This window comes from Crinia signifera, chromosome 1 (genome assembly GCF_055691185.1).
Source record: "Crinia signifera chromosome 1, ASM5569118v1, whole genome shotgun sequence".
Taxonomy (NCBI): domain Eukaryota; kingdom Metazoa; phylum Chordata; class Amphibia; order Anura; family Myobatrachidae; genus Crinia; species Crinia signifera.
The window spans coordinates 189,468,135-189,490,519 of record NC_139217.1 but is presented as its reverse complement, the minus strand read 5'-3'; the positions used below and the strand labels follow the sequence as shown (position 1 = coordinate 189,490,519).

Below are 22,385 nucleotides of genomic sequence, written 5' to 3'. Positions count from 1 at the left end.
GTCCATTGCTTTTTCCTAGGGCCCACAATGCTGTTAAGACCTGTGGGCCAGTTTCATCTAAAGTCACAGCACTAAACCTTGATTTCTTGCAAAATGGCTTATATTGGCCCTTTTTCAGATCTGATTGCAGTACGATTTTATTCAAAAATGGGCAAAACCATGTGCACTGTCGGAGGTGCAGATGTAATAGATGCAGAGGAAGTTAGATTTGCGTGAGTTATTTTGTTTTTGTGCAGGGTCAATACTGGCTGCATTATTTTTACACTGCAATAAAGATTTCAATTTCAACACACCCCACCCAAATGTAACTATCTCTGCACATGTTACATCTGCCCCCCTGCAGTGCACATGGTTTTGCCCATTTTGAGAACAAATTTGTACTGCGATTTGTACTTATCTGAATAAGGGCCATTCTTTGGAAAACATTGGATCTATCTCATACTATAATATAATACTTTACATTTTGAGATTTTGAAGAGTTCTTCTTAACTGCATCCAGATCTACTCCAACCTGCAGGTCATATGCACCAGGTCCAGGGAGAGAAGAAGTGGGCTCTGGAAAACGCTTCTCTTTGTTCTGGATTGTGTGTCCTCCTTTTACCTTTTCCTACAAAGATATCACCCAAACTGTGTTAATGTAATACAAAAATAACAAACCATTGCACGCTAGCTATAATGGCTGCACAGAGGCATCCATAGAGTAGCATTATAGTTAATAGTTAATGACAGGCTGCAACCAAGCTTGTAATCGTTAGAATAAATATGTTATTGGCAATAATATATTCAATATAACATTACTGAGAACTTCCTACCAGCCTAATTGTCTCATTTGTAAATGTGACAATGTTCAACCAGCACAGTAAAGTAAACATTATCTCTTCTTAGAGCATGTAATAAAATACTATAAGTAGGCTTCATATACTAGCATGGAAAACTGAATAGCCATTTACCTGGAAACATTCACATTTACAACCATGAGAGATATGTAGTGTACAATATGTTACAACTGTAACATATTGGTATTCAAATGAAACAACTGGGTTGAAAAAGTGATTTTCAGCAATTTTTTTAAAAGCTGGTTAACACTAATTATGTTTAAGTACTGAGTTATCCAGTGATATATAGTTCTGCCTCACCTGTCACACTCCGGTATACTCCAGTGATTTGACTATACAAATTATATATGTAGTTCTATATGTCTTTGTTCACAACTGCCCTGTAAAGGGTTAAGTAGCCATTTAGCCTCAGAGAGAGTGCTTTGCAGTCAGGTTACATAACCTGGTTCACTGCAAAGCCAGGAATGGGACTCTGAGAGCCCACCTGTCTCTTTCTCAAAAACACGGCTCTGGTCCGGGTTTTCCAATCTTCACAGTCACAGTTGGGAACTGATAGCAGTAGAAGAGATTAAAACCTTGTTCAGTTTGCTTCTCATTGCGCTGATGCCTGGTAGGGGCCAGCTAGTAGGCCTAAGTATGGTAGCTCCAGGAACTTGGACTGTCAGTGCCCGAAGGCCCGAAGGCACAGAGGCCCCGCACGCATGGAGCGCTGTGTGGACAAGTATCTTTATTTGTTTAAAAGAAGATATATTTTCTTTTTAGTATTCTAATAATTTTATAGTCAAAGCTGTGGAGTAAAATGTGTATGACAGGTGAAGCCCTGCCTCACCTTCCTGCCTTGTCCACACATTTCTGAAAAACTCACCAAATGTAAAAATGTATATACTGATGTAACAATGCAGGGCATCCCAGAGAAACTGTGCCACGATGCGACCTCAATATTTTGAGGGCCCATTAATGAAGTGTAAGCGTTTCGCTACTGGCTGCCCCCTGCCTACGCAGCCTAGCTGCCAGGCACAGGCCAGCTATTTTTAGGGTCATCATGGAGCTGCCGCCATTAGACCAAATGGTCCAAACACGCCTGCATTTCCGGACCATGCCCCGGAAAATGCTTCAAAGTCAGTCGCCACATTGACCCCGATCCCTCTCTGTGAACTGTGAATGCATTTTTCACAACGCAGTTACAGCCTAGTTTATGTGCACAATGCAAAAAATTGAAATCTGCAATTTCTACTTATGCACGTGGGCTACTGAATTAGCCCCTATTTCAGGAATTTAGCACTTATACAGAAAAGCACAGTGTATAGTTCCTGCTTAGGTTATAATACATGGCCTCATGTGCCTAAATCTGGCATCTGGGCTAAATAGCACTAAATGATGGGGGGACAATAAAAGATGAAGAGGAGGGAGTTATCATGTGCTCCTGCAAAAGTTGGTGTGGTCTTGCACTGAGCATGTGGCCTCAAATGGAATGCAGTTTACATGTGATGGAGAGAGTGTGTTGCCAGGGACAGGATGAGGAAGTGGTTGACAAGGAGAGGGTGATGCTAGTGAGTGGGTGACTGGGCTAGGGTGATAACTGTGAGTGACAGAGAAAGGGTGATCATAGTGGGAGGGTGAATGCAGTGGGTGACATGCCCAGGAGAGAGTGACAGGGAAAGGGTTATGCCAGGGAATGGGTGACAGGAAGATGGCGATGATACTGTGACAGCAGTGGGTAACATGGAGAGGGTGACACTAGGGAGAGAGTACCAGCAGCACATCCATTGATATATGTGTGTCTGTAATTGGTCAGTGTAGAGCACATTACTGTCCCCAGTATTATATGAAACATATGCAGTACAGCCTGCGGTCCCTGGAACAGCACAGACAAGCTTAGCTTATGTATGTCATACTAAAGCACCCTCCACCACTCTCCCCTTCCAATCCCAGTCTGCACCCCGCCGCAGCCAGTGACAGAAGAAACAACAAACCTACTCCCTGTGGCCGACACCACCGCTTTCTAGCTCCTCGCTCCACCTGTACAGGGCCTGGCTGGCTGCTCAGTGTGCTGTAGGCAGCTGGGTTTAGGTAACCTAGCAACATGGGGGATCACGGGATGTGGTCATTAGGCCTACAAGCCTTAGGTCAACAGTCATTCAGTGGACTACTATATGCCGACAGTCACTAGGACGAAACTTGAAATGGGTCAACATGCATTAGGTCAACAAGTTCATTAGATCGATACAAGCATAAGGTGGACATGACAAAGGTTCATGTGTTTTTCATGGGGGTTTTTTGTTTTATTTTTGAAATTGTGGTTTTTCATACTGTACTCTCCAAGTGGGCAAAGAGTGAGCATGCTCGAAGCATGGTGAGTGCACCGAGTCATGCGTGCCCATGTCGACAGAGACACACACACAAAAATAAAAATTCCTGTCTACCTTTTTCATGTCGAGCTAATGCATGTTGACCTATTTCATGTGTTGACCTAGTGACTGTTGACCTATAGTAGTCAACCTGATGACTGTTGACCTAAGTTCTGTCAACCCTTTGACCCATAGTCGGTATCACTACCCCTCCTCCAACTGTGTTTGGGCTGCACACAATTTGACTGCAGCTGTCAGCTCATTCTGACCGCTGCTGTACGCTACTAGGGAATGGGGAATACTAGGGAATGGGAGGGTCGCGGGATCACATAGTATCATTCAATTAATAATGATAATAATGATGATAAAAAAATCCTAAATGACAGGGGGTGCCAATTCCCCCGAATCTGTCACTGCTGCTAGGCATGGACAGAGCTACAGTGGATCATTGCTATGAAGCCCAGAGGTTAGGGGGGCCTGAACTTAGGCCATATACTGTAGTATCAACTAATTTTCTGGAGTTAGTTGAAAAGTAATTTAGCTCAGATTGTTGCCCAGCCTTAAAATAGGGACTTATCAGCACTCATATAAGCTCATACTGTATACATTGTTTACCTCCCAGTAATAACAAAAAACACACCCCCAGACATCTCGTATATATTTAGCCAGATCTGTCAATCACTGTGTATATAACACTGGGAGGAGTTACAATTATACACTTAACTCCGCCCCCCTCCCAGCATTATACACACACGGTCCAACAGGGATTCAGTACTGAATCCCGGCGGTCGGGATCCCGGCGTTCAGAATCCCGACGCCGGAATCCCGACACCCGAAATGCCGACAAGGGGGGGACGTGGATCGCCCCCCCTTGCGGGCTCGCTGCGCTCGCCACACAGCGGGCCCGGTGCCTCGCTACGCTCGGCACACTAATTAATTCTCCCTCCAGGGGTGTCGTGGACACCCACGGAGGGAGAATATGTCGGGATTTCGGCGGTCGGGATTCCGGCGTCGGGATTCTGAACGCCGGGATCCCGACCGCCGGGATATTAACTGCATCCCGTCCAACAGATCTGGCCAGCCCTTCCACCCCTTCGACACCCTCCGGACTCACCCAACGCCACTCCAATATTCCGCAGCCGCATATCCCCCTGTCCGGTGGCCAATACTAATGCTCCACCCCCTCACCTCAAAAATAACACCGCACCTGCCCATCACCCACTCACAGCACCCACGCACCCATACCTCCCGCACCATCGTTCATGCACCCACAGCATCCACGCCACTTCCCCTCGCACCCGACCGTCACCCACCAATGCCACCACAACACCCACCCGCCGCACCAGCCACCCACAGCACCCCCATATCCACCACCCACAGCACACACACATCCACCTCTTAAAACACCACACCCGCCCCTCCCACAACCGCAGTATTTCCCCAACCCCCACTCCCGCACAAACCATATTTCATGCAATAAAGCCCTTCCCAGGTTAAGGGGGTGGAGCCCCTAACGATGATGTAAAGAGCGCCCGCGATGTATCACCTAGTTCCTCATGTTTTTGAAAACTCTCTAATACCAACTTTTATTCTAGCATATTTTTTATGCACAATTGATTTAAAAGAATCTCAGACATCTTTAACAACATACAGGAGTCCTTTGACAGCCTTGTATTCTTACTGGGAAAATTCTCAATCCTCATTCAAAGTTAGAAGTTCCATAGAAGCCTCTCATTATGTTACTCTCCACACATTTGCCAATATTCAATACTGTAAACATTTCTCATGTATGATCGCACAATAAAAGTAAACAATGCTAGATACTGCTAAAATCTCACAGGACAAAATTTTCCTATGGGACCTTGATCTTAATTAAATCTCCTTAGTCTTTTACGTTTCCATTATCTCTGTCCCCATTTGAATAATGTCAATATCACCTTTAAATTGGAAATATCGTAGTGTCCCGGTCCAGGTGCAATAGCCACAGGCTGCAGATCATTAAATGCAAAATCTCGCTTTGCCACTGATAGAAAGGGGGCGTATCCACCTATAGCATGAAGATAGGAACATGAAATATAAAAGGCGGCAGAATCACAATATTTAATGATGTCATAAGCAAATACAGTTTACCCAGGATGCACACATGAGGACATTATTTTCTAGATATTTAAAACAATGCAGAAAAAAAAACTATGTACAGATTAAGTCTCCCATATCCAAAATACAATATCCAAAATATTGTGACATGGGTGCTGAGTCAGACCCGATCGCACATCTGCATGATTGACACCCTTCAGGCGTTTGATGGTGGTAACGCCACATTTTCCAGTAGTGTCCCAGAAAAGGCAGGCGTTCCCCGGCCATCGCAGTCAAGACTTGCTCGACACTGTAACGAGAGGGGCAAACCATTTGATAGTGATTGTGAATAGTTTACCCCTCATGTGCATGGCTGTTATCACATTCACAGTCATGCACATGGGCGTGTGTGGAATGTGGAGGCTGCAGCGGTGAGGCATCACTTACATGATCGATGGGCTCCAAAATCTCACAACCCAACGATCAGCACAATTGTATGGACACAGAGAGTGCTCTAGTTAAAAAGCAATGAATCAATTTTTTTCATAAAATGAAACATAAATATAATAATCTTAAACAGCCACTTTCACAGCTTGCAAAAATAGAATTGGAGCAAAATAAGACCAACCTTACTTTTATTAACACATATGTGCATTCATTTATAAAGCCAGTCCAGTGTTAATACTGTAGGTGCTATGTTCGACTTTCAGATGGTTTAATCAAGATAAGTTGGAAATTGTAAGGGCTCCCCCTGCACTAACACCCGCAGCCCCACTTTTCACATATTCACACGTAGTGAATATACCCGGTCCCCTGCTGGCACCCCGGGGGGCAGCCTGTGCTGCCTAGCACCCGGGGAGCCCCCCCCCCCACAAACGTTCTGGGGCAGGCAGGGAGACTTCCATCTCCCTGCCTGCCGCCGTCCTCAGGCTCCCTGCGGCATCGCCGCAGGAGTTAAAATTTGCCGGTCAGGGGCAGCGAGCCCCTGACTCGTTGAATACTGGAGCCGGCGAGGCTCCGGAACGCAGCGAGCAGTGGCGAATGTGCAGCGAATCCTAAACAGGATTCGCTGCACATCGCCAAAATGCTCATTGAATACTGCCCTAAAAGTATAAATTTTAGTTTGTCCTAACTCTCTCAAGTGCGCCACATCCAGACAATCCTTTCCTCTTTCTGATTAACTATATTGCAAGCATACTGCATTGGACCATTTAAATGATCCCATTCTGCCATCCATGACTGATCTATCTAAAACTGTCATTTTATTAATTTGACTAACAAAAATGGCTTCTTAAACCACTAACCAACTAAAACATCATCAGTGAATCAAAAAAAATCACTTATTTTTATACAGACAATATATTTTTTTCTATTATATATATATATATAATTCTCATGGACAGATGTCCCTGTTGGAGAACTGTTCAGCTTCTCTGAAACTGAAATGGAGGCTAGACTATTCAGTGAACGTCTGAAGGATACTGCAGGGGGTATTACCCGAGAAGAAATTCATAATGCCTTGTATAAAATGCGCAAAAAAGAGACAAACTTTCTCCTACATGGTATCACTCTGTCATAAGGGAGAAAAAGATACCCAGGGGGTTTAGGGTGCGCAACACGCCTACGATTGGGAGGAACAACAAAGAATATGTACGTCGCTGGATAGCGATATTGAATAAGTGTTCTCTGGATATGATGACTCTAGTGGTGGAGGAGTCAGCTAAGGAGCTCAAAACGATCCAGGACAAAATTGCAAACTTTGAAATAGAACACAGAACATTCATTGCACAAGAGATGCCAGATAAATGGCAAGACAAGTTAAACACTCAGGTACTAAATTATAAAAAAGAACTCATTACCTTCAAGAAACAGAAGTTTGAAGTGGTAAATAGGGACTATGGAGAACTGTCTGTCTACAAGTGGATATCTGGCAACAGGGAACAAAATACCTGGAGACGTGGCCAGTACAGACGTTATCAGTCCCGCAACAGACAATATTCTAGCAACCCGCAGTCATCCTCCTGTGAAGACACCAGTGATGCCCGAGAAGGCCCTCCATCCTAAAGTAGACCCCCTTTAGGGGTGAGAACGCGGGCAGGACGCGGCACAAAAATAGACCTGTCAGGAGGGGAGGCAAAGGCAAAAGGAAAGGCCGGTGGACGGGGTCGCAAGACAACCAAGTAGTGTTTAACCTGTCAAAGAGAGTACTCACACCAATGGAGATCAAGGTGTTGAGCAAAGGTCTGGGCTTCGTTCCTACAACAAGCTTTAAACCATTTGACTGGAAGATAGACCAACTCCACCTACGAAGACAACTCCATCTCAGAGAATACTTCAACGACAAGCCAACTACTACTACCAGCACGGAAAGAGTGAAATTTAAACCCAAGTCCAACTTTAACCCCCATTCAAGCAATACCACCATCGCTGGCTTCATGGATGTCCTTAACATTCAAGTTAAGAATGAAGCAACTGCCATGAGAAATAAAAGGAACAACTTATCCAATGAGGAGTGGATGGCGTTGAAGGACCTAGGCGACTACAAGGATATCTGCATAAGACCCGCAGATAAAGGCGGCGCAGTAGTCGTCATGGACATTAACGTCTATTGTACAGAGATTTACAGACAACTTGCTGATGTAGCAGTGTATGGTCTACTGGCAAAAAATCCGACTGACCAATTCAAAAAGGAACTCGATCTCATTTTAAAGGAAGCTAAAGATAATAAAGTCATTGACCTTAATACATATAACTTTCTTACCAATAATTTTCCCAGGGTTCCTCTGTTATACACCCTCCCCAAAGTCCACAAGGATATGTCAAACCCGCCTGGAAGACCCATTGTGTCGGCACGAGAGTCCTTGTACAGTAAAACATCTATGTACTTGGACTTTTACCTTCAACCGTGCGTCCAGGCGGGTGAGACATATCTGAGAGACACCACGGACCTCCTTGTGTCATTGAGCGAGCTTGGTGATGTCCCAGATAATACCTGGATGGTGACCCTGGACATCACCAGCTTGTATACTAATATTCCGCACAACGAAGGAAGAATTGATCAAGACCCACCCTGAATATTCGGGCCCTAAATCTGACTTCTTTCTAACATTATTGAAACTAATCCTGGAAAGGAATTATTTTTTCTTCAATGGAAAATATTATATACAACGGACCGGGGTGTCCATGGGATCGAATGTATTCCCTACATATGCAAATGGCTACATGACACATATCGATTACCGATTTTTTCTAAATCGCGAGAATAGAGACAAGATTCTCTATTACAAGCGCTACATAGATGATGTCATTCTCTTTTGGCATGGAACATATGAGGAATTCCACATTTTGATGGAGGGGGTTAACAATGCAAATTGTCCCATAAAGTATACGTTTTCCATGAGCCTAGAAGAGATACACTATTTAGACATCACCATTAAACTGGGTAACAATAAGATTCAAACCAGCGTTTTCTCTAAACCAACGGATAAAAATACGATTTTGAGGGCGGACAGCTTCCACCCCAAATCGACTATCAGCAGTCTCCCCTTCTCTCAATTTTTAAGAGCAAAAAGAATTACGAGCGAACCCGATATCCTAGAGGTCACTTTGGATGACATGTCAGATAAATTTAGGGAGAGGGGATATAGGGGGTTATTCTAGTCCATTTTTTCTGACAAAATCCTTCTTAGATGGACAAAACCATGTGCACTGCGGGTGGGGCAGATGTAACTTGTGCAGAGAGAATTAGATTTGGGTGGGGTTTTTCTTCAAAGTGAGATCTATATTGAAGTGTAAAATCATGCAGTCAGTATTTTCTCTGCACAGAAACAAAATAACTCACCCAAATCTAATTCTCTCTGCACATGTTACATCTGCCCCCCTGCAGTGCAAATGGTTTTGTCCATCTAAGAAGGATTTTGTCAGAAAGAATGAACTAGAATAAACCCCATAGTGAGATGACCCTCAGTGCAGCCAGAGATAGAATTAGAACAATTCCCAGAGAGGAAACACTAAAATCTGCTGACAAAAAAACACCTAATCCCAATGTGAACTGGGTACAGAAGTTTAATACCTCATCCCAATCTGTCAAAAAAACAGTGAGAAACAATTGGCCGGTAGTACAGCAAGAGTTCAAAAGTTTAAAGAGAGCAGAAGTGAGACACTGTTATGAAAGAGGTAAAAGCATCCGTGACTGGGTGGTACACAGTAATATCACGAACCAGTTAAAAGATATAACCATGAGAACCAGAAAATCGAATGGATGTCACAAGTGTACTGGCTGTAAGACATGCAGCCACATGATATCAGGAAAATACTTCTGTCATCCATATACAGGACAAAAGTATTATATTAATCACAACTTGTCATGTTCCAGCTCATATGTAGTATATTTAGCCAAATGTCCTTGTGGTTTAAACTATATAGGCAAGACCATGCGCACCTTTAAGGAGCGCATGGCCTTGCACCGTTCTGCAATAAGTGCTGCAATCAAAGGTAAAAATATGGATCAACCACTAGCAAAGCACTTTGCAGAAGCTAAACACAATTTAGCTAGCTTCCGACATATGGTCATTGACCATATACCAGACGATGGGAGAGGAGGTGACAGACACCTCAAATTATTGAAATGCGAGGCCCAGTGGATCTTCACCCTAGAAACCCTCAAACCTAAAGGTTTGAATGATCAACTTAATCTGAATATTTTTCTTTGAATCAACTAGTTACATTGCCCGCATTCTATAACTATTTTTGTAATATAGGGGGAAATTTACCAAAATGGATTCTTAAAAAATAGGTGTATTCGTAGGCAGAAATACACCTATTTTTTACACATTTGTATTTTCGGGATTTACAATCCCGAAAATACAACTATTCGTATTCCTAAAGATGGAACATTCGTATTTGTATTTACAAATAGAATGTCTACACCATCGATAGAATACGACAGAAATCACCATTCAAAAGAATGGTGGTTCCTGATGTACTAAGCAGCCGTATTGATAATACGGCTGCCGAGTGGTGTAAAACACCCACGCAAATACGACAGGAAAATACATCTTAATTGTCCAGTCGTATCAGATCCGTGCAGGCTTTAGTGTTAAAAAAATATTTAAAAAAATATTTAAAAAAATCGGCGTGGGGTCCCCCCACAGCTGTAACCAGCACCAGGCTGAAGGAGCCGGGGCCGGTAATTAAAAATCAGGGAACCCGACAAATAGGGGTTCCCCGATTTTTAACAACCAGCCCCAGGCTCCAGGTCCGGGGCTGGTTCCCAAAATACGGGGGACAAAATGACTAGGGGTCCCCCGTATTTTAAGAACCAGCCCCAGGCCAAACCAGCCAGCAGGGTAATGTCACAGCCAGGGGACACTTATGATATAAGGTCCCGCGGCCAAAACATTAACCCTACCGACCAGTCAGCCTGGCCAGGGGCCCTGGGGGAGTGGGGACCCCCCAATAAAGGGGTCCCCCCCTCCAGGACTTACCTGACCAGGCTGAAGCCTGGTGCTGTCATCGATGCCCCTGGGCGGTGGGCATCGAGCTGATAGTGGTGTAAAAAAAAAGAATAATCTATAGTCTAATACTGGGGCACTATGAGTCCCAGCAAGCCTCCCCCGCAAGCTGGGACTTGGAGAACCACAAGTCCCAGCCTGCGGGGCATTAAAGGGCCCGCTGGGACTTGTAGTTCCACAGTATTAAAAATAGTAAAATAAAACACACTGACACACATTCAAAATAAAACTTTAATACATACAAAGCCCTTACATACTAATTTCTTACCTATCTTCTTCCCGTAGGTAGCCCTGGTCCTAATGTCCTGCAGTCCTGTGTCGGCGTTCTGCTCCATGTCGACGTCGCTGTCGGCGATGGCGTCGGCATCCGTAGTCCGACGAAATCCATGGAGGAAGCTGTGGAAGGAAACCATACTCACCTGTCCCAGGGCGACGTAGTCCAGGTAAGGGTCTTTGCAAAAAAACAAACCGACACGCGAAACCAGACCGGACAGATGAGCCGCACGGTGTTTGTGTACATCGTGCGGCTCCGCGTCCCGAATGCCGCTATTGGCCGCCTTGCGGCCTAGCGGCTCCTGATTGGCCGCTAGGCCGCAAGGCGGCCAATAGCAGCATTCGGGAGGCGGAGCCGCACGATGTACACAAACACCGTGCGGCTCATCTGTCCGGTCTGGTTTCGCATGTCGGTTTGTTTTTTTGCAAAGACCCTTACCTGGACTACGTCGCCCTGGGACAGGTGAGTATGGTTTCCTTCCACAGCTTCCTCCATGGATTTCGTCGGACTCCGGACGCCGACGCCATCGCCGACAGCGACGTCGACATGGAGCAGAACGCCGACACAGGACTGCAGGACATCAGGACCAGGGCTACCTACGGGAAGAAGATAGGTAAGTATTAGTATGTAAGGGCTTTGTATGTATTAAAGTTTTATTTTAAATGTGTGTCAGTGTGTTTTATTTTACTATTTTTAATACTGTGAAACTACAAGACCCAGCGGGCCCTTTAATGCCCCGCAGGCTGGGACTTGTGGTTCTCCAAGTCCCAGCTTGCGGGGGAGGCTTGCTGGGACTCATAGTGCCCCAGTATTAGACAATAGATTATTCTTTTTTTTTACACCACTATCAGCTCGATGCCCACCGCCCAGGGGCATCGAGGACAGCACCAGGCTTCAGCCTGGTCAGGTAAGTCCTGGAGGGGGGGGACCCCTTTATTGGGGGGGTCCCCACTCCCCCAGGGCCCCTGGCCAGGCTGACCGGTCGGTAGGGTTAATGTTTTGGCTGCGGGACCTTATATCATAAGTGTCCCCCGGCTGTGACATTACCCTGCTGGCTGGTTTGGCCTGGGGCTGGTTCTTAAAATACGGGGGACCCCTAGTCATTTTGTCCCCCGTATTTTGGGAACCAGCCCCGGACCTGGAGCCTGGGGCTGGTTGTTAAAAATCGGGGAACCCCTATTTGTCGGGTTCCCTGATTTTTAATTACCGGCCCCGGCTCCTTCAGCCTGGTGCTGGTTACAGCTGTGGGGGGGGACCCCACGCTGGTTTTTTTATTTTTTCTATTTAATTTTTCTATTTTTTTTACACCTTGCAGCCTGCACGGATCTGACTGATCCGTGCAGACTGCCTGTATGAATTCGTATTAGCGGCCATATATATGGCCAGCTAATACGAATTCCTACGACATCGGTAGGTTACAAAGCAGTCATATATGACTGCTTTGAACATTCCCCTCCGGAACACGACTTTGCATACGACTGAAACAGTCGTATGCAGTCGTAGGGGAAATACCAATACGAAAAACTAGGTTTTTCATATTGGTAAATTTCCCCTTTAGTGATATTTCAAGGATCCATGTACCCACATCTTTAGTCAGACTCGATCCACACATTCACTTTGATCTCACTTTGATTGTTTTTACTGTAACTAATTGTTTGTAATGTATTGTATTGTAGTGCACACTGTGTAAACATAAGTCTGAGACAGCTGACCTGCCTCCTCTGACGTCACCGACATCCCAGTACGTGGATTCAGTGACCCTGCACCCGGAAGGGAGTTGGAAGTGGGAGGAGGACGCCGCACGCTGCACGCAGGACGTGAGGCAATTTAAGGTAAATGTTTTTTATCATTCACTGTATATGTTACCTAGCCTGAGGACGGGATAATAAAAGTTCCCGAAACGTCGCAAATTATTGGCTACAGCCTATTGATTTATTAAGCAGGAGACAAGTCCCGTGCAGTGCGGCACTCTCACCTACGTACATATATATTATATATATATATATATATTATATATATTTGTTGATCCTTGTGCTATATTAAACCCTTGCTTTCAGTCTTTTACCAATTGGGATTGAGTGATCCCATTTAGATAGTGGCTGGAGCTGATTTATTCCCTTTTAGAGCTCAATTTCTGTCTTCTTTGGTTCCTACCCAGCTGCTGCCTGCTGCTGCTGCAGGGCAGGCTCTGCCTCCTCCCTGCATCCAGAAGGGAATGTACAGGGCTAGGGAGGAGGAGGTCACTGGTCCAGGCAGCACAGAAGAAGGTTGTCCGGACACAGGTAAGGGGGGAGTGGAGGGGGTCAGTTCGGGGCGGCAGGGGTAAGTGCGGGGCGGTGGCAGGTCGCAGTAAGAAGCCAATAGCTTTTGTTCGCAATTCCCTTGCAGTGAAAACCCAGCGTGCAGGTATTCCTGCATACCAAAAGGCATTAAAACCCCGATAACAGGGTTTTTACTGCAATTTTCCTTTTAGTGCATCCCACCCTAAGTCTGTTACTGATGGAGAGGTATAGAGTGAAGAAAAATTAGAAATATCCAGGCAAACTTGAACACCATATTCACCAGTCTTATACAGACCGTGGGAATTATTTATGTCCACAATGAAGTGAGCATAGGTAGAATAGCACAGACACATGTATGTAGCAGGCTTCAGTAGTGGTGATATAGCGTGTGCCAAATATGTTTTTATCTCACAGTCAGACGATCTCTATAGATCTCTCGGATGCAGCTGCCAATTAGCTCTGTAGTTTGCTGCTGTATAGCCCCGTCCCAGACACTGCCAACGGACACCGCTGCCAGTCAGCTTAGTGATATGCAGCTGTGTGGCACTGTCCCAGAGACCTCGGTCAGTGGGCTCAGCGGTGGATGCCTGAAATGCTCCTTCTCAATAGCCAAGAAGGAGGGAGGGCGCCAGATGTCATTTAACTTTAGAGTCCGAATGGATACTGCCAAATGTGGGGTCCCGTGTTAGGTCGTCATCTTAACGCGTTTCTCCGCTAACATGTGTGGTGGTTTCCTTCTGGGTCAATGGTGACCCAGTAAACTATTTCGGAGCTGCCATCTAGCTAAATCATTAGATTTTTTTTGCATATAATTAAAGTGTATAGACAGTATAATATATTAGTATGATTAAGGTGTAATTATTCCCCACTGATCGCACCTGGATCATACTCAATTATCTGTTTTTTAAAAACCCAGCCATCAGTTCTGAACGGGGCCCATAGTGACACCTTTGCTTTCGGATGGTTCATTGTACTGAGACTTTGTTTCATGAACACAATTATTAAAATTATTGTATGCAATTACCTTCAGACTGAGTATATAAAGTGTATATGAAACATTTTATGTTTAGACTTGGGTCCCATCTCCAAGATATATCATAATTGTATGGTTCTAACCAAAAATGTATATGACCAAGTAGAAATAAAGTTTCCAATTGAATAGCAAAGTGCATGTATGCAAATTTTAACCACCAGAAAGATTATCTTGGCAAAGTTGTTAGTAACTGTGGGCATAAGCCGTACAGCCTGCAGTTTCCAGATTATTTTGAGACTATACAGGATCCGTTCTGCACATGTGCAAAATGGGTCTTGCTATCGCATTTCAGAAATGCAAACACATTGATTGACAGGAAGAGGTGGTTGAGGGGCAGGACAGGGGTGGATGCGGTTGGTGTTCAAGAAAACAGGGGCATGGCCAGGGCCAGTGCAAGGTACAGCATTTCCAGGGGAGGGGGTTTGCTACTACTTGCACCCGCTCTACAGTTGCCGCTGACCTGCCCCACGGAGGGGGTGGCGGCCTCTGCTACTCTACAGAGAGGGGGGATACCAGTGGCTTGCTGCTGAACTGATCCACGTGGGGTGGGGGGAATGTGCTCCACGGGGGTGTTCTACTTTTGGATGGGGCCGGGGGTTTGTGCTGATAGTGTGAGGGAGAGACCTTACTTTTCCCTGAAGACAGTGCAGGTGGGCTTTTGGGTGGCTGCTGCTTTCCTGCTCCTCGTGCGGTGGACAGCTGCATTCATGCTTCTTTCCAACTTGGTACCACCTTCTAGTGGCCAGCGCCCACAGGCAAATGCCTAAAGCTGCCTTGTGGTGGCGCCGGCCCTGGGCATGGTGAGTCAAAGGACTGCATAGTGTTTGCAGGTTTCTTGGCCTGGCAATGTCCCCTGTTACTGCAAGTCTGAGTTACTCAGACATGCAGTCAAAGATGTACCTTCTCCTGCATTTGCATTGCTAAGTATTGCATATGCTAAACTGCTGCAAGCAGTTTAGCATTTACGATCCAACCTGAAGCAGGCCCTGAATTTGGCCTTTATCTAATCAAGTACCCTGTCAGGATCTCGACAGGCCAGTATCCTATCCACATCCCTTCTGGGGCACATCTAATTAACTAGAAGTGGCATTTGTTGCAGCAATGTTTAGACACTCTAGAGATGACCAATAGATCTAGGAATTTCGAAAAATTAAGCTTCCATATAACTTACATGATTTCCAATTCCAGCATAGTAATATATTGTAACTAACCTGGTTTGAGCATCTTATCAGAGATCAAGTCATAAGTTCCTGGTCCCACATTATCCTGAGTGCTGCCCAAAGTGACAGCAAGCGATCGAGGTGCACGATCATACATCTCAGCCTCAGTATATACTGTATATATTAGCTAAAAGGAAAAAAATCAAGAATATTAGGTACTCGTTTCCTAGCACGGCGCCCGTCGTGGTAGATCGCATACCTTAAGTTAAGGTAACTTAAGGTATGCGATGGACGCGATGGACGCGATTTTCTGTCAATTAAGTGTTTTTATTGCCGGCAAGGAGAAAATCGCGTTGATCGCGTCCATCGCATGCCATTATAATGGCATGCGATGCGATTGACGCGATCAACGCGATTTTACATAGGTAACAATGGGAATTGGGCCAATGGGCCCAATTTTTGATTGTATATGCCCCGTCATGGGTTTTAAGTATGTGAAGTGTTAACGCCACCCCCCATTGTTAACACCACCGAACTATTGACGCCAACCCAAAGCGTGGCGAGCGCAGCAAGCCCGCGAGGGGCGGCTGTACCCGTCCTCTGACCTTTTCATACCCCCACTATGCACGTCGGCGTGGAGTTGATTTTATAAAGTGTGGCAAGCGCAGGAGCCACTGAGCCCGAAGCGTTGCGAGCGGACGCGTATCCCTGTGAAGTTATGCGCGTCCCCTCGCCACACTATATAAGATCAACTCCACGCCGACGTGGATAGTGGGGGTATGAAAAGGTCAGAGGACACGTACCGCCGCCCCTAGCGGGCTCGCTGCGCTTGCCACGCTTCGGGTTGGCGTTCATCGTGGGGTGGCGTTAACAATGGAGAGCCATTTTACCCATGAGGGGGGGTATGCAATTAAAATTGGGGTTTCGGGGGCTTTTTACATTGGTCCCAATGTAAAATTGGGTCTCAGGGACCCATATTCCATATGCATTCTTAGTGTAATGTGTATATAAAATATTAATAACAAAATAAAAGTAACAGTTTTGTCTACACAAGTTACTAATTATCACATTCACCTCAGATAAGAGAAAGTTAGCCGTCCCAAGCAATGTTACTCAGCCCACTGAACTTATTAATAAATGCAGATTTCAAGTGTATTATAAATCTATAATTTAACTATAAAGGCAAATGATTGAATTAGCAGTTAATGACTCTTTATTAATGTGAGTACAACCATAAAGTAAAAGTTGTACAGTACTTTAAAGATGAATTTCTCATAAGTGAACATATAATGTATATACAGTATAAGAACTAATAACCATACAGTACAGTACACACCACTGCGCATAAAGCTCAGAAAATACTTTTAGCAAAATGTGAATGTAATACATACACAGAAGGAGAACTCTGTGCTGTTGCTGCTGCTGTCAGCGTGGGAGCTGTGCAGGAGGTATAAGGACAATGCGTCCTGTGACACTGCCGTCTGTAGCTGGACTCGTTACTATGGAAACCATTCACAACTAGAAGTCAAACTAGCTGACCACACCCAGTGACTGCCTAGCACCCATATACAGTATATACTCTTATACTGCCCATTCTTACCATATAAAGAACTCACCACTTTGTACTGTTGTTCCTCAGTATTATCTGTGCCTGTGGAAGTTGACAAAAGTCACCAGCCTTTTAAGCTGCTAGTATTGTGAAAATGAATGCATGCTGGGTTCTGCTTAATTGCTACTTTAACAGACATTGTAATTTCACATTTGGCTAAATCATAAAAACAAGGGGCATTTTTCTGCTTCATGTGACCAGTATAGTGTAACTGCAGACATATCAACCAAACTACATATATGACATCATCACTGGCTATGATATAACCAATGATGGTGCATACTGTAGCTAATAATAAATAAAAAAACTGCGGACAAAATTTGAGAAATTAAATACCAGCACACATTTTGAAAACCCTGACTGTCAAACAGTACAATCAAAATACTTTAAAAGGTGGCCATACACTACTGCGATGTATCACAGCAGTGTATGGTCGTCCGACCCCGCTGAGCTGCCCGGGACATTCGCGGGGCAGCAGGATCGCATGCGGTCCTTTCACATGCAATGTATCACATGCAACCCTGTTCCCTGCCACTGGCAGGAAGGGTGGTGATTCGTAGGTCGGACTGGTAGCAAGTCCAACCGCCGGCTCAAACTGTGCATCGGGCCCGAGGGGGGCGTCAAACACATACGATTTGGGCCGATCCACCAGGTTTAGGTGAAATAGATAAAAATGGAAATACTGCATGAGCACCTTTACACGAGGACTATATTACTATGTTACTACAACTGTAGTCAGTTTAATAGTCAATAGCATAAAAGCTTTAAAAATATTGCAAATGTAGTCAAAACTCTGAAAATACCCATAATATTCAGAATTTCGAAATACACTGTCAGCTCCTTCTTCATGACAGGAGACTGTAATGGGCCCCATACATCAGCAATCACAATTTATGGATTTTCAGATACAGGGATTTTTTGGCCAGATAAATGGATTTTACAATCTATCTGACTTTGCCCATACTGTACATTACAGATTTATTTCAGTGATCGGCAGATTTTTCCATCTAAAGATTGCATCTTCATATCTGGAAATTGCCCAATCGATTGCTGTTCATAATGTAAATAGATGAAGAAGACGAATTGGGAATGCCCACACATGTAAAAAAAGATCTGCAGATAATACCAGATTATTAAACATGTTTAAAAACCTGATTAAGCAATCGATTGGCGATTTTGATTGGGATTGCCAAAAGGGGGAGCCCACACATCTAAAATTAATTGTGGCAATCATCTCCATATCTGAAAATTGTCACAATTAATTGCTGATGTATGGGGCCCATAACACTGCAGAACCTGGGTCCTGGCACTCTGGAGTAGTCCACATTCTCATACATGGAAGAATGACATTCAGGTACAGCCCATACCCCACTTCTGGTGCCTGTCTTTTCCATGGCTCAGCTCTTATGTTATTGGACAATGACTGTGTAAATAATTACATTAAAAACATTGTGAACAATGAACCTCTAGTGTCGTTCAGGGGGATTCGGCATGAAAAGCCGGCGGTCGGGATCCCGGCGTTCAAAATCCCGACGCCGGAATCCCGAACGCCGAAATCCCGACAAGGGGGGGACTTGGATCGCCCCCCCCCCTTGCGGGCTCGCTGCACTCGCCACGCAGCGAGCCCGGTGCCTCGCTACGCTCTGCACACTAATTTATTCTCCCTCCAAGGGTGTCGTGGACACCCACGGGGGGAGAAAGTGTTGGGATTTTGGCGTTCGGGATTCCGGCGTCGGGATTTTGAACGCCGGGATCCCGACCGCCGGGATTTAAACTGCATCCCGTTCAGGGGAGTGCCTGCAACAAGCATGTAACCTCTGACAGCAAGCATGTAACCACCCAGCAATAAGCATGTTAACTCCTGGTAATGAGCAAATAACCATTTGGTAAGGAGCATGTAACCCTGGCAAGAAGAATGCAACCCCTGGCAACGACCATGAAACTCCTGGCAATGAGCAAGTAACCACTTGGCAAGAAGCATGTAACCCCTGGCAGTGAGCATGAAACTCCTTGCAATGAGCAAGTAACCACTTGACAAGGAGCTTGTAACCCCTGAAAATGAGAATTAAACTCCTGGCAATTAAAAATAAACCCCTGGCAATGAGCAAGAAACCATTCACGGGCATGCAGATAAAACAAAATATACAAATATGTATGAAGGGGGGACAAGAAACCTTTTTTGCCAGGGGGCGCAATATTTCTAGTTTCGCCACTGCTGAAAACTACAACTTTCTGAGTTTTTAAGACATTTTGTCCTTGATATATCCCATCTAGAGTAAAGGTGGCCATACATCAGAAAGATATTGTACCCAATCATACAATCTCAACTGATTGTAAGATGGATTGTATGCAGATTGTGTGCACATCTTATGTACATAAACATACAATCAATCAGCAGATGGATTGTATGACTGATTGTAAGATGGATTGTATGCAGATTGTGTGCACATCTTGTGTACACAATCATGCAGTAGATGGATTGTATGATTGATTGTATGATCGATTGTGTGTAGATTGTGTGTCCAAAAACTACCAAGGACTGCCGGGGATTTCAAGGGAAATTGTACACAATCATGAGCGCAATCGATCTTAAGATCGATCTTTCTGATGTATGGCCAGCTTAACTTTATGCCATTTTATATTAGTATAAAGATATTAAACAATACATACTGTACATGCACACCCACAATCCTACACCATGCATGATGCGATGCAGTGGTGTTACTAAGGGTAGGCAGCCCTAGCAGTCGCGGGGGTGGAGCCGGCGCCACCAGGGTGCAGCAGGGACACGGCGCATTCTGGAGCCGAAGGCTGTATGTAAGCTCTGTAGGGAGGAAGCTGTGTATGTAACGTCTGGCTGTCTGTAGGTGGTGCTGCAGCGCACAGCTCCTCGGCTTTCAGGAAGCTCCTCTGTCTACACCACATGGCCATACCTCCCAACATGACCCTCTCCAGGAGGGACACAATGCTCTGTTTCTGGACTTCCCTCTGAATGTGTGATTACCATCACCTGTGGTGAAACACCTTTCTCATCACTTAACCTGTTCAAAACAGGTGATGGCAATCATACATTCAGAGGGAAGTCCAGGAGCAGAGCATTGTGTCCCTCCTGGCATGGGTCATGTTGGGAGGTATGTATGGGGCTACCTGAGAGACTGAGATTAACCCGGAATGAACGTGTGACAGGCTGACTCTCCAGGACCAGGTGTGTGGGCAGGTGGTGCATGGGCTGGGGGGTGAAGAGTGTGGGCACCATTAATGTATGCTGGCCCAGTAAGAACTATGATGTCATGGTAGCTACAGTGGGAAGTGTGAGGACTGGGTATGTGAAAACTGGGTGCCCTCCATTGCATGTGGGGGTTATTTGCTTTAGTATTGGTGTAAGTATGTTGTGTGTATGTATACTATTTATGTGTGTATGTACAGTTTGTATACTTTGTGTGTATGCTATGTGTTTATGCTATGTGTGTGTTTGTGTGTATGTCCTTTGTGTATGCTATGTGTGTCTATAGCTTGTGTATGTTTATAAATATGCAGTGTGTGTGTGTATGTATGGTATCTGTGCCTGTAGGCCATGTGTGTGTGCGTGTATGTCTTTTGTGTGTATGGTATGTGTGCGTGTATGTCCTGTGTGTCTGTATGGCAGGGTTGCCGACCCTCCCGGAATTACCGGGAGTCTCCCGAAAATCGGGTCCCCCTCCCGGCCCCCCGGAAGGGTGGGCAACCCTCCCGGAATCAGGGGGACCCCCACTGAACCCCCCGATGGCGGCATTTAAATGCCGCAATCCACGGGTTTCAGAGATGGGGCGGAGCTAAAACAACACACTTGTGTCATTTTAGCCTTAATGACATCACCGCCAAGCCCCGCCCTCCGAACGGGTCATGAAAGTCTCCTCTCCGGGCTTCTCCCGGAGAGGAGCATTTAAAAGTCGGCAACCCTGCTGTATGTTATGTGTGCATGTATGTCCTGTGTGTCTGTATGGTATGTGCGCATGTATGTCCTGTGTGTCTGTATGGTATGTGCGCATGTACAGTATGTCCTGTGTTTGTATGGTATGTGCACGTGTATGTCCTGTGTGTCTGTATGGTATGTGCACGTGTATGTCCTTTGTGTCTCTATGGTATGTGCACGTGTATGTCCTGTGTGTCTGGATGGTATGTGCGCATGTATGTCCTGTGTGTCTGTATGGTATGTGTGTGATTACTGTATGTGTGCATGGATGTCCTGTCAGTGGCATAACTATAAATTTAGCTACCCCCTGACAAAAAATTTGTGGTGCCCCCCTTCCCTTCTTTAGTTAAACATGACAATGGTGCAGACTGGTTGCCTGGACCACTGTGTGCCTCCATGTGTAGTGCAGATCCCCAGGAGTGACCAGCGCCCATGCGGTGTCACCAGCCTCAGCTTCCAAGGACCAACCGGGGATACTAGCAAAAGTGTGTGCGGGTAATGACACCGGCCGCCTCCAGGCGCAGAGGAGGCGAGAAGGCTGGGGAGGGGGGCGGACTGTCACCTACGGTACGCAGCTACAGTACACAGTGTGCTGTCACTCAGTAGTAGGCCACCCACTACTACTGAGTCACAGCAAACTGTGTAATCGTACAGGACAGCAGGTATTTTTCAGTGCGCCCTGAGACCGCTGGCTCCCCCAAGCCACAGCTGGGGCTGCCACACCATAGTTACGCTACTGTGTCCTGTGTATGTGTGTGTGTGTGTGTGTGTGTGTGTGTGTGTGTGTGTGTGTATGTATGTGGTGTGTGCATGTATGTCCTGTGTGTATTTATGGTATGTTTTAGAAACATTTCAGGGTAAACTATTAAATTAAATTGAGCAAACAAGGGGACACATTATTTATACCAATTAAATAAAAGGTCATATGTCATTTATATCAACAAATGTGGCCGGCAGTGGCGTAACTATAAATTTTGCTCCCCCCCCTTCCAAAAAAGTTTAGTGTGATTTACCTCCTGAGCCTTGTCTCAGTACTAGTACATTTGTTTGTTTTTGTCTAGTTGTGCTAATAATATATAGAGTGCTGGTCTGTGCTAGCAATGTATATATTGCTGGGGAGACAGTCACATTCAACATTGGTTGTCAGCGGATGCTTACTACTCACTGCCGTAAGCAACATTTTTCTCCCCTGCATGCCGTGCTATTGTTGCTGTGCTACGGTTGTGTGCCATGTGCTCCATGTGGTGACACAAAATGGGGCTCAGAGAGGAAGCAGGGCGGGGCCTCAGTGCCACAAATCAT

The 22,385-nt window shown here is 45.4% G+C and overlaps 1 protein-coding gene across 1 annotated transcript in view; it reads right to left on the bottom strand.

The window, feature by feature from the left end:
- Window positions 1-17,003, bottom strand: part of STPG2 (sperm tail PG-rich repeat containing 2) — a 575,709-nt gene extending 558,706 nt beyond the window's left edge. The window contains exons 1-4 of the mRNA XM_083179066.1: window positions 16,914-17,003; window positions 15,574-15,709; window positions 5,122-5,231; window positions 461-607 (exon numbers count right to left, since the gene is read on the bottom strand). Coding sequence (XP_083035192.1) covers window positions 461-607; window positions 5,122-5,231; window positions 15,574-15,679 — 363 coding nt within the window. The 5' untranslated portion in view covers window positions 15,680-15,709; window positions 16,914-17,003. The remainder of the gene's footprint in view (window positions 1-460; window positions 608-5,121; window positions 5,232-15,573; window positions 15,710-16,913) is intronic.
- Window positions 17,004-22,385: the final 5,382 nt, after the last annotated feature.